This window comes from Stomoxys calcitrans, chromosome 2, assembly GCF_963082655.1.
Source record: "Stomoxys calcitrans chromosome 2, idStoCalc2.1, whole genome shotgun sequence".
NCBI lineage: Eukaryota > Metazoa > Arthropoda > Insecta > Diptera > Muscidae > Stomoxys > Stomoxys calcitrans.
The window spans coordinates 196,533,621-196,546,504 of record NC_081553.1 but is presented as its reverse complement, the minus strand read 5'-3'; the positions used below and the strand labels follow the sequence as shown (position 1 = coordinate 196,546,504).

Genomic DNA, 12,884 nt, shown 5'->3' with positions numbered 1-12,884 from the left:
AATTCCTATCCGATTTGGCTGAAATTTTGCATGACATATTTTATTTTTACTTTCAACAACTGTGTAAAATAAGGTTCAAATCGGTTCATAACCTGATATAGCTGCCATATAAACCGATCTGGGATCTTGACTTCTTGACCCTTAGAGGTCGCAATTTTTATCCGATATGCCTGAAATTTTGTACGATGGATCCTCTCATGACCATCAACAAACGTGTTTATTATGGTCTGAATCGGTCTATAGACCGATACAGATCCCATATAAATCGTTCTCTCTATTTTACTTCGTGAGCCCCAATGGGCGCAATTCTTATACGAATTGGCTGAAATTTTACACAGGTCTCCAACATATAATTTAATTGTGGTCCGAACCGGACCATATCTTGATATCGTTTTAATAGCAGAGCAACTCTTTTCTTATGTCCTTTTTTGCCTAAGAAGAGATGCCGGGAAAAGAACTCGACAAATGCGATCCATGGTGGAGGGTATATAAGATTCGGCTCGGCCGAACTTAGCACGCTTTTACTTGTTTCTCTTCTTATTTCTTTATATGCTTTATGTTATGTTTTCCGTATTTATTTAGTTTACTTTTGTTTTTTGTAGAATATTCCTGGAATATTGTCAAAAACAACATACCCGTTATGTATTTGTACTGCTATAATAAATATTGTACAACTTATCTTTTTGCCTTATTAATCTTTGCACAGTGTAAAGACTCCATGACTTTACACTCAGCTGTTTTTGGAAAAAAAAAAACGTATCAACGTAGCAGCAACGACCAAGACGAAAAAGTAAACAATAAAATTAAAATTTTGGTAATATTGGAAGAATATGACATCGCGGAAACGTAGTGGAAGTGGTTCCTCCAAGAGGCCCAAAGAAAAGGTGGTTTATATATACGAATTGCTCTTTCGCGGTGAAGATCCTAGCCAAGACCGCCGTCCTGATTTCTCGGAATTTTGGAATGAGTTCTTTTTGCTACAACCCAATGTGGAGGTCTTGGAGGGAGAGATTAGCAAATTGACGGGCGAACAATTTGCGCTGGTGAAACCAAATCTAAATATGATATTCCATAAATGCATAGAAATGTTGGACACAGGTGAGTGTGTGTGTGTGTGGGCGACAGGAGTCAAACAAACTGTTTGCCCTTTTAATTTAATATATGTTGGATTAAGGGTAATAGCAACAGGGTGTGGTTCTCCTTATCAACAAAGTGTTTTAATGGTACACCATAATTTTCCTTATTCTGTTTTGTTATTTTATTTAAACAGATCATCCCAAGCGCCTTTGCAATAGCCTTCAAACTCTGTGCTCATTGTTTTATGGGATTTTTAAGAAATCCACAGCTGACAACTCCTATGATATACTCAATGAAATATTTGGCTATGAACATATGGACAAATGGATGAAGCAATTGATGGAACATTGTAATCGTATATTGTTGGGTAAGTGTGGAAAAAGAGGTTGGGACAGTAGATTTGCAGATTTAGTAATTTGGCTGTTATCACTATTCCCAGGCGATATTACCGAAAACGCCCGCTTTATGTGCCTGAAGTTATTGCTGGTCTTAGTAACGGGCACTGACAATGTTAGCCAAAATGTGCTGCTGGAATATCTTATGATGAACACTTTGTTTGAAGCCTTTGTTAAACTGCTTAGTGATCCCACATTGAGAGCACAACATGGCCATGATATAGTAATACTGCTTACTATATTGGTTAACTATCGGAAGCATGAAGCAACTAATCCCTATATTGTGCAATTATCAATTTTGGCTGATGAATTGGCTTTGAATGGGTAAGTTGATGGATATGCTATGCTAGTTGTAGAAAGAAACATATTGAATCATTGACATAACATTGTGTACCGGCTATGACATCATGACATTCGTCACCCATATTAATCCTACTTTCTAATCCTCAAGGCAATACACATGTTTGTGATAATAGAAGCAAACAATCTATTGCCCACGAAAATGGATTACTAGTAACCATATCATATAAAGTCAAAAAAAGTTTTTTCGTGACACGTGCGTGAACCTTAATAATCGAATTTAGTGACTATACATGAAAAAGTTGTAGGATGTCATAAAGGGTACAAAGCCCAAATTAGAGCTTTGTTCGTGACACGTGCGTGATCCCAAATTATCAAATCTACGGGCTATATATGAAAAATTTCCAAGTTAATGGCAATTAATGATACCGTCTGCAATGTACTTAAAGGTTTTCCAAGAATAAGGTGTCATTCTCGATTTATACAGAAAGATTTCTCTTTTGTCCAATCTAGGTTTTTTTCAATGAATCGAGCCACGACGAACTTCGTTCAGTATTTATTGGGTTGCCCAAAAAGTAATTGCGGATTTTTTAAAAGAAAGTAAATGCATTTTTAATAAAACTTAGAATGAACTTTAATCAAATATACTTTTTTACACTTTTTTTCTAAAGCAAGCTAAAAATAACAACTGATAACTGAAAGAAAAGAATGCAATTACAGAGTCACAAGCCGTTGAAAAAATTTGTCAACGCCGACTATGAAAAATCCGCAATTACTTTTTGGGCAACCCAATATATCCACTGATCGTAGCCTAACAATTTCTTGGGTTAAAGCAAGTTGTCTAACGTTGTATGCGAATGTGAAGGGGGATGTTGTGCCGTGAGATCATGGAAAGGTTATTGACGGGACTGTCAAAATGGGGACAAGGAAAGGCTTTGGACTATGCTAACTCGTGGTCTAACGTTATGTGAGAATGTAAAGGGAGATGTTGTGCTGTGAGATTATGGAAAGGTTACTAAGGGCACTGCCAAAATGGGGACAAGGAAAGGCTTAGGACTATGCTAGCAGATGTAAGATGCCAGGAATTGAAGTCTTCATCGACAAGGGCTGACGTCTCAGTGTATAACAAGTGGCTACAACAACAACAATAAAAATAATAGAACAACCGGACAGTTCTATCAGTGAGAGCATCGTCTAGTCAGCGAATTCAGACCAAAAGTATGACGAAAGGACTCATTACCTGAAGCGAACCGGGGAACAAAACGAAGTTTTTACTCATTTTCCTACGTCTCGACGGTCGCCAACCTATCGATGCGTCTGGACTTCTGTTCGCAGTCTGAGGTCATGTATCCTCAGCCCAAGGATACATGACGTCCTGTTCCGCGAAATATTCCTTTGACACCCTGCAAACCACAGCAACAGTACACGCCGGTGCCCCACCCAATTAAGACCCATGCGTGTATACAGAGTGTGCCTTCTCTATTTGTTGTTGTTGTTGTAGCCACATGTCTATATGTGGAGGTGGTGATCCTTGTCTGGCTCCTATAGGTGAGCAAGCTCTTTCCGCAAACTGTGAGCGCGCCCGGTAGCTCGCAGCTTCTCGTAATAACAATGAACACCGCAAAGATCGGAGCTCAAAGTTCCAGCCAGTGTGGCGCTTATAGTTATCCCGTGCCGGGTAGCTGTGTGTTCTGTTCTGCTTGGTTCTGCTAAATATGCAGATCCAGAAACTCGGCGACTAAGGTGCGGTGTGCCCAGAGTAGCGATTTTCATTTCTTGACCTTTTTCATTTGCCGCGAAATCGCGAAATATTTTACAATCCCGGGAAATCCTACTTTCTACGCTTTCATCCCCTTTGTTCGGGTCATAAAATTCCTTTTGTTTATCATATTGATATTTTAATGCATGTTGTAATGGAATTTCAACATAGTAAAACGTCGGCGACCCCAAATTGTGTCGACTAAAAGGCGTAGTAGATATAGAAAAAATTTTCGTTTTGCGATTACTAAACCCCCATTTAGGGATTTGTCATAATTACAACTGCATTTCGTGAACCCCCTAACCATTGGATGACGGTATATTATACTTGTTGTTGTAGCCAATTTTCATGTGGAGGTATACTTGTCTGGTCATTTCGTGATAACACCCCGAAATATGAACTTACGTGTATACATTTTGGGTCGTCTTGAGTTGTCATGAAGAGTTCGAACGAATAAAGCTATCCTCTTGAAATTTCGCAAAGATATAGGGTTTGGATAGGTTAGGTTGTAGTGGTAGTCCTATATCAATCTCACTTAAACAAGTCTCTGGTGGGAGTCTTACCCACGATCCCCTCACTAAGAATTCGATATTACTACCAACGCAGCTACCTTGGCGCTTCTCCAATTAGCCGTCAATTGGAATTTACTTATTGCACCCCTAGAAGCCATAATTCCTTAATTTGATACACCTACACTAGATTATGTTTAGATTAACCAATAAATAGATATTGTCCCCACTTAATAATTTGATACTCTACCTTAACTCAAAACAAGTAAAAGCGTGCTATGTTCGGCCGGGCCGAATCTTATATACCCTCCACCATTCATCGCATTTGTCAAGTTCTTTTCCCGGCATCTCTTCTTAGGCAAAAAAGGATATAAGAAAAGAGTTACTCTGCTATTAAAACGATATCAAGATATGGTCCGGTTCGGACCACAATTAAATTATATGTTGGAGGCCTATGTAAAATTTCAGCCAATTCGTTTAAGAATTGTGCCCATTGGGGCTCACGAAGTAAAATAGAGAGAACGATTTATATGGGATCTGTATCGGGAAATAGACCGATTCAGACCATAATAAACACGTTTGTTGATGGTCATAAGAGGATCCATCGTACAAAATTTCAGCCATATCGGATAATAATTGCGACCTCTAGGGGTCAAGAAGTCAAGATCCCAGATCGGTTTATATGGCAGCTATATCAGGTTATGAACCGATTTGAACCTTATTTGACCCAGTTGTTGAAAGTAAATATAAAATACGTCATGCAAAATTTCAGCCAAATCAGATAGGAATTGCGCCCTCAGAAGCTCAAGAAATCAAATCCCCAGATCTGTTTATATGACAGCTGTATCAGTTTATGAACCGATTTGAACCATACTTGGCACAGTTGTTGGATATTATAACGAAATACTTCGTGCAAAAATTCATTCTGATCGGATAAGAATTGCGCCCTCTAGAGGGTCAAGAAGTCAAGACCCAAGATCGGTTTATATGGTAGCTATATCAGGTTATGGACCGATTTGAACCATAATTGGCACAGTTGTTGGGTATCATAACAAAACACGTCGTGCAAAATTCCATTCCAATCGGATAAGAATTGCGCACTCTAGAGGCTCAAGAAGTCAAGACCCAAGATCGGTTTATATGGTAGCTATATCAGGTTATGGACCGATTTGAACCATACTTGGCACTGTTGTTGGATATAATAAGAAAACACGTCGTGCAAAATTTCATTCCAATCGGATAAGAATTGCGCACTCTAGAGGCTCAAGAAGTCAAGACCCAAGATCGGTTTATATGGCAGCTATATCAGGTTATGAACCGATTTGAACCATACTTGGCACAGTTGTTGGATATCATAACAAAACACGTTGTGCAAAATTTCATTCAAATCGGATAAGAATTGCGCACGCTAGAGGCTCAAGAAGTCAAGACCCAAGATCGGTTTATATGGCTGCTATATCAGGTTATGGACCGATTTGAACCACACTTAGCACAGTTGTTGGATATCATAGCAAAACACGTCATGCAAAATTTTATTCCAATCGGATAAGAATTGCGCACTCTAGAGGCTCAAGAAGTCAAGACCCAAGATCGGTTTATATGGCAGCTATATCAAAACATGGACCGATATGGCCCATTTACAATACCAACCGACCTACACTAATAAGAAGTATTTGTGCAAAATTTCAAGCGGCTAGCTTTACTCCTTCGGAAGTTAGCGTGCTTTCGACAGACAGACGGACGGACGGACGGACAGACAGACGGACGGACATGGCTAGATCGACATAAAATGTCACGACGATCAAGAATATATATACTTTATGGGGTCTCAGACGAATATTTCGAGTAGTTACAAACAGAATGACGAAATTAGTATACCCCCCATCTTATGGTGGAGGGTATAATAAAAAGGGGAGTCCCAGAATTTTACCTCAAAAAATTTGAGTGGTGGACGGATAATAGAGGAAAGCACGGTTGATAGAGGCAGAGACCATCCAAATAGTCATCTTGTGGATAGATATCCATCGCCAAGAAGCCTTAAGGTAGATCTACATGAGCTAGAGCGTGAGGTTCAGCGCTACAAGAGAGAACCTCTAGATCAAGCGGCATATCAAGCAGGTCTAGACAACATTCATGCAGACACGGTAGCAGATGCGGTAAATGGCTACCGGGTGAATGTAGTCCTTGAAGAACGACCGCCTCCCACTGCACCCGAAGAAACTGACCTCCCTCGGCAAACCAGAATAGTTGTGGCTCAATTACGTTTCGGCAGATGCAGCCGCCTCAACTCCTACAGAGCAAGGATTGATGCCGACGTGCAAGATGTATGTCCTGATTGTAGCCAGGAACCGCATGATACACGTCACCTGTTTAACTGCCCAGCTAGACCCATCGACTCAGACCAAGATACCTGTGGACGCACCCCATCTTAGTCGCAGAGTTCCTGCGTCTTGACACTCAACAGAATCAAGCAGACGAAAGATAGAACACAACAAAAAGCAACAACAACAAAATTATAGGTAGCATTTTTGAAGCACGGATAATGGAGCTAACCGCGGTTAAAAGAGGTACAAAAGCACGTTCTGCCGATTTACAAGGGTAACCAGTTAATAGAGGCCCGGATAATCGAGGTTCAATTGTATTAATTTTCGTACGTTCAAATGATTTGAGACGCATGAAACATAATTATTGTTCGCTTCATGGAAAAAGATTTGTTTAACCGTGACTTTTGAGTTTTAAGTAAATCGTGATTTTCTCGTGAGTCGTGATTTTCTTGTGAGTCGTGAGTGTTTCGTGTGTGTCTCGTGATTCGTAATTCGTGATTTTCTCGTGAATGGCTCGTGAGTCGTGATTGTCACGTGCGTGTTTCGTGCGGCGTAAGTGTCTCGTGAGTCGTGCGTGAGTAAAATGTTCGTCTCGTTAGCCTGCGTGAATTTGAGTGGACATAAAACAGTCGTGCGTGGGGAAATTTTTTTCTCGTGGAAATCGCTCATGCGCACATCTCTATTAACCGAGCACTGTACGACATTCCTTATGGCGGCCGACATGGGGTGCTTACTGTAGAAGCTCTCTTGATGACGATCAAGCATTTACCTTGTCCATGTGCGGGCTTGCCCTGGGAGGCATTTTTATACCCTCCACCATAAGATGGGGGGTATACTAATTTCGTCATTCTGTTTGTAACTACTCGAAATATTCGTCTGAGACCCCATAAAGTATATATATTCTTGATCGTCGTGACATTTTATGTCGATCTAGCTGTCCGTCCGTCCGTCTGTCTGTCGAAAGCACGCTAACTTCCGAAGGTGTAAAGCTAGCCGCTTGAAATTTTGCACAAATACTTCTTATTAGTGTAGGTCGGTTGGTATTGTAAATGGGCCATATCGGTCTATGTTTTGATATAGCTGCCATATAAACCGATCTTGGGTCTTGACTTCTTGAGCCTCTAGAGTGCGCAATTCTTATCCGATTGGAATGAAATTTTGCACGATGTGTTTTGCTATGATATCCAATAACTGTGCCAAGTATGGTTCAAATCGGTCCATAACCTGATATAGCTGCCATATAAACCGATCTTGGGTCTTGATTTCTTGAGCCTCTAGCGTGCGCAATTCTTATCCGATTGAAATGAAATTTTGCACGACGTGTTTTGTTATTATATCCAACAATTGTGCCAAGTATGGTTCAAATCGGTCCATAACCTGATATAGCTGCCATATAAACCGATCTTGGGTCTTGACTTCTTGAGCCTCTAGAGTGCGCAATTCTTATCCGATTGAAATGAAATTTTGCACGACGTGTTTTCTTATTATATCCAACAACAGTGCCAAGTATGGTTCAAATCGGTCCATAACCTGATATAGCTGCCTTATAAACCGATCTTGGGTCTTGATTTCTTGAGCCTCTAGCGTGCGCAATTCTTATCCGATCAGAATGAAATTTTGCACGACGTGTTTTGCTATGATATCCAACAACTGTGCCAAGTATGGTTCAAATCGGCCCATAACCTGATATAGCTGCCATATAAACCGATCTTGGGTCTTGACTTCTTGAGCCTCTAGAGTGCGCAATTCTTATCCGATTGAAATGAAATTTTGCACGACGTGTTTTGTTATTATATCCAACAATTGTGCCAAGTATGGTTCAAATCGGTCCATAACCTGATATAGCTGCCATATAAACCGATCTTGGGTCTTGATTTCTTGAGCCTCTAGCGTGCGCAATACTTATCCGATCAGAATGAAATTTTGCACGACGTGTTTTGCTATGATATCCAACAACTGTGCCAAGTATGGTTCAAATCGGCCCATAACCTGATATAGCTGCCATATAAACCGATCTTGGGTCTTGACTTCTTGAGCCTCTAGAGTGCGCAATTCTTATCCGATTGAAATGAAATTTTGCACGACGTGTTTTGTTATTATATCCAACAATTGTGCCAAGTATGGTTCAAATCGGTCCATAACCTGATATAGCTGCCATATAAACCGATCTTGGGTCTTGACTTCTTGAGCCTCTAGAGGGCGCAATTCTTATCCGATTGGAATGGAATTTCGCACGACGTGTTTTGTTATGATACCCAACAACTGTGCCAAGTATGGTTTAAATCGGTTCATAACCTGATATAGCTGCCATATAAACCGATCTTGCGTCTTGACTTCTTGAGCCTCTAGAGGGCACAATTCTTATCCGATTTTTGAATGAGTTTTTGCACGAAGTATTTCGTTATGATATCCAACAACTGTGCCAAGTATGGTTGAAATCGGTTCATAACCTGATATAGCTGTCATATAAACAGATCTGGGGATTTGACTTCTTGAGCTTCTAGAGGGCGCAATTCCTATCCGATTTGGCTGAAATTTTGCATGACGTATTTTATTTTTACTTTCAACAACTGTGTCGAATAAGGTTCAAATCGGTTCATAACCTGATATAGCTGCCATATAAACCGATCTTGGATCTTGACTTCTTGACCCATAGAGGTCGCAATTATTATCCGCTATGCCTGAAATTTTGTGCGACGGATCCTCTCATGACCATCAACAAACGTGTTTATTATGTTCTGAATCGGTCCATAGCCCGATACAGATCCCATATAAATCGTTCTCTCTATTTTACATCGTGAGCCCCAATGGGCACAATTCTTATACGAATTGGCTGACATTTTACACAGGTCTCCAACATATAATTTAATTGTGGTCCGAACCGTACCATATCTTGATATCGTTTTAATAGCAGAGCAACTCTTTTCTTATATCCTTTTTTGCCTAAGAAGAGATGCCGGGAAAAGAAGTCGACAAATGCGATCCATGGTGGAGGGTATATAAGATTCGGCCCGGCCGAACTTAGCACGCTTTTACTTGTTTCCACTCTAATAGATCTTCTCAAATTCATACACAAGCCGTGATGGCGAGTAGATACTTGAGATACCCATGGTCCTTCATGGGAGGCACATACTTGTGGGCGTATCGGATTGGCGCTTGCTCCATACCCTATTCATCTCCTTCTCATCTCAAATGTCGGGGTCTTATATGTCGTTGTACACCTTTTCATGTGGAGGTTGCGATCCTCGTCAAGCTCCTGTAGGTGAGTTCCGGTTCAAAGGACTGATCGCCGCGGGAACAGGGTGACCATTGCTTATTTAAAGGCCACAATAACTCGCCTTGTCATCGTTGTTGTTGTAGCAGTATGTTCTACACTAAGGCGGCAGCCATTGCCGATGACGGTTATTTTTAAATGCCAAAAATCCCTAAAAACCAAACTTACCATATCTAGACCATTCATAGTTTAGTTAGGGCACATATATCCATATAAGATTTCCTTTTATATTATTCATTGTTAAACAAGTTTCCTTTTTAGATATGGCCAAATGATATCTCAGTCATTAATTGATTTCTGCCGCCAATACATGCAAAGCCTGAACAATGCCCAGTCATCATCATGGTTTTCCTCTCTGTCAAATATTGTGGGAAATATGTTTGTTTCGGATGAGGGCTGTGAACGAGTGCAACAAATTAAAGCCAATAATGGTTTGCTATTGGCACTCTATGAGGCAGTGCATTTAAATCGTAATTTTATCACCACCTTGGCCCATACACAGGCTGAGTCGAGTGCACCACCATCGCCCAGTAATACTTTAAGTCTAACGCAACCGGTGCCTGATTTGGCCAATGCGCCCATAATAGATATGACACAATATCCAACGAATTTGTTGGTGGCTGTTTTCCAATATTGGTAAGTGCTTTAAAACTGACTGCCCTTAGTTAATTTTTTTTTTTATTTAATTTCGTATGTATTTTTCATCTACAGTTCCATTGTCATGCAGGACAATAAAAACGAATCTAGTGTGGCCAATTTGAAATTGTGCTTCTTAATCTTGACCTGCATATCAGAAGACCAATATGCCAATTCCATGATGCATGATAATAATTTGACCTTTAAGGTCATGTTGCATAGAGCCCAAATGCGCCATCGCAAATTAAATGTGGATCGTGTGGGCAAATCTCAACCCTTGGCAGCCACTTTGTTGGATCTTCTGGTGGAATTTATAGTTTCACATTTAATGAAGAAATTCCCCATGGAACTGTACTTATTGTGTGTGGGAGTTATACATCGTATATTGTGCTATCAGAAACGTTGCCGAGTTCGCCTTAATTATCCCTGGAAGGAGTTGTGGTCAGCCTTAATTGGTTTGCTAAGGTTTCTGGTGAATCAAGAGCAAGCCTTAATGAAAAAGTGCAACATATTCTATTTATCGTTGCAGGTGGGTTCTTAGACAGTCATATTAAAGCAGTGATGGGCACACTTACATAGCTGAACATAATAAATTGTGTTTGTATGAGGGATAGTAAATCCCGAGCGGACCAAGGCAAACGAGTTGCTTACACTGTCCGTGTGCTCTGTTCGTTTTTTCTATACTCGCATAAGGCATAGGAATATAATTGCGGTTGTGTGTTGTTGCCCATCTATGTTTCAAAGTAACAAAACATCATATAACATTTCATGTATATCTTACACAGGTGGTGAATATTTTTAATTTATTTATAACTTATGGTGATACATTTTTGGCCACTACAAATAGTTATGATGAGTTATATTATGAGCTGAATAGGGAGGAAAAAGTCTTTACTGAATTACATGCCATGGGTAAGTGGAGCTATACTAATCAAAAGTGTAAATATGTTACTCTAAATGTAATTTTTTTCCTTTGAATAGTTCTACGCTACACCACCATGCCCGACTGTGAATACAAAGACGATGTCATTAAGCTATTGAATTCATTGGTCAATATTTTGGCAATTGTCAAGCATTTCCAAAACAAAATTAAAGAGTGGCTGGCCGAACAGGGTCTATCCACTCCCACAGAAGAGCAAATTCTCGATGTGGTTAGAAAAAATTACGATCTAACCCTAAAGCTACAAGATTCCCTGGACCATTACGACCGCTATGCGGAAGCTCCTCGCCACACAAACTTTTTCAAAAGTATGGTTAGAGATGTGGTTGCCGATACAAGAAAACAAATCTATGGCTATGTTAAGGATGCGGTCTCAACCATTCCTGAGCCCGATGCCATGTTAACCTCAACTTCATCAAATTCATAAATTGTTTACATAAAACCATGTTCCTTCTTTCCCTTCCCTCCTTGTAACTTTCTTAACAAACACCCATACATACATATATATATCTATGAACGGACTGTTTCTTCATTATTTTTTAAGTTTTTAAATTTTATAGATTATGTATTTTTCCCCCCTTAGCTATATAAATATTATTATTGTATGATTTTTGTACGACTCTTGTCGGAAAACAATTTCTATTGGGACAATGATAAGAATCGAATGATTATAAAAAATTTTTTTAATTAAAATTTAGATAAAATTTGCATATATATCGAACGAAAATGAAAACAAAAACTATTATGTATATGTAATGTATGTATTAAATCATTGAAGAGAGAAAACATTTAATTATACATTTATTGTATTTATGCTGTATTCAATTATTGAATGTTTCTGGAGATCATTTAAAAAAATAATATATATTTTTATTATATTTAAAAATGTATAATTTTTTTCTTAGATTATAGGAAGGGAAAAATCTGCATAATGGTTATTGCAGATCCTCACCTACCCTATAAGTACAAAGTGGGAGCTATATCTAATGCTGAACCAACTTTGATGGACCTCGGCGGATGTTTTCAAATGGCGGATGTTTTCAAATATTAAACAATCCGTATCAAATTTAGAGCAACAATGTTCAAACAGTAATAACTTACTGGAACGTAGAATAACGTTCCCAGCGGCTTGATCTTTCGTGCTCATTTTATAATCTCTGAAATAACTACGGTTGAACAAATGACAGCATTATTGCAAACGAACATATAAAGGGTGATTTTTTTGAGGTTAGGATTTTCATGCATTAGTAATTGACAGATCACGTGGGATTTCAGACATGGTGTCAAAGAGAAAGATGCTCAGTATGCTTTGACATTTCATCATGAATAGACTTACTAACGAGCAACGCTTGCAAATCATTGAATTTTATTACCAAAATCAGTGTTCGGTTCGAAATGTGTTCATTCACCGTTCAGCGATGAGGCTCATTTCCGGTTGAATGGCTACGTAAATAAGCAAAATTGCCGCATTTGGAGTGAAGAGCAACCAGAAGCCGTTCAAGAACTGCCCATGCATCCCGAAAAATGCACTGTTTGGTGTGGTTTGTACGCTGGTGGAATCATTGGACCGTATTTTTTCAAAGATGCTGTTGGACGCAACGTTACGGTGAATGAACACATTTCGAACCGAACACTGATTTTGGTAATAAAATTCAATGATTTGCAAGCGT

At 39.4% G+C, this 12,884-nt stretch overlaps 1 protein-coding gene across 1 annotated transcript; it reads left to right on the top strand.

The window, feature by feature from the left end:
• The first annotated feature begins 754 nt into the window (after positions 1 to 754).
• Positions 755 to 11,893, top strand: LOC106081768 (armadillo-like helical domain-containing protein 3). The gene is made up of 7 exons (XM_013243962.2): positions 755 to 1,098; positions 1,271 to 1,444; positions 1,517 to 1,796; positions 9,900 to 10,274; positions 10,350 to 10,803; positions 11,060 to 11,186; positions 11,256 to 11,893. Exons 1-7 carry the CDS (start codon positions 831 to 833, stop codon positions 11,639 to 11,641), a joined length of 2,064 nt encoding a protein of 687 aa, XP_013099416.1. The 5' UTR covers positions 755 to 830; the 3' UTR covers positions 11,642 to 11,893.
• The last annotated feature ends 991 nt before the right edge of the window (positions 11,894 to 12,884 follow it).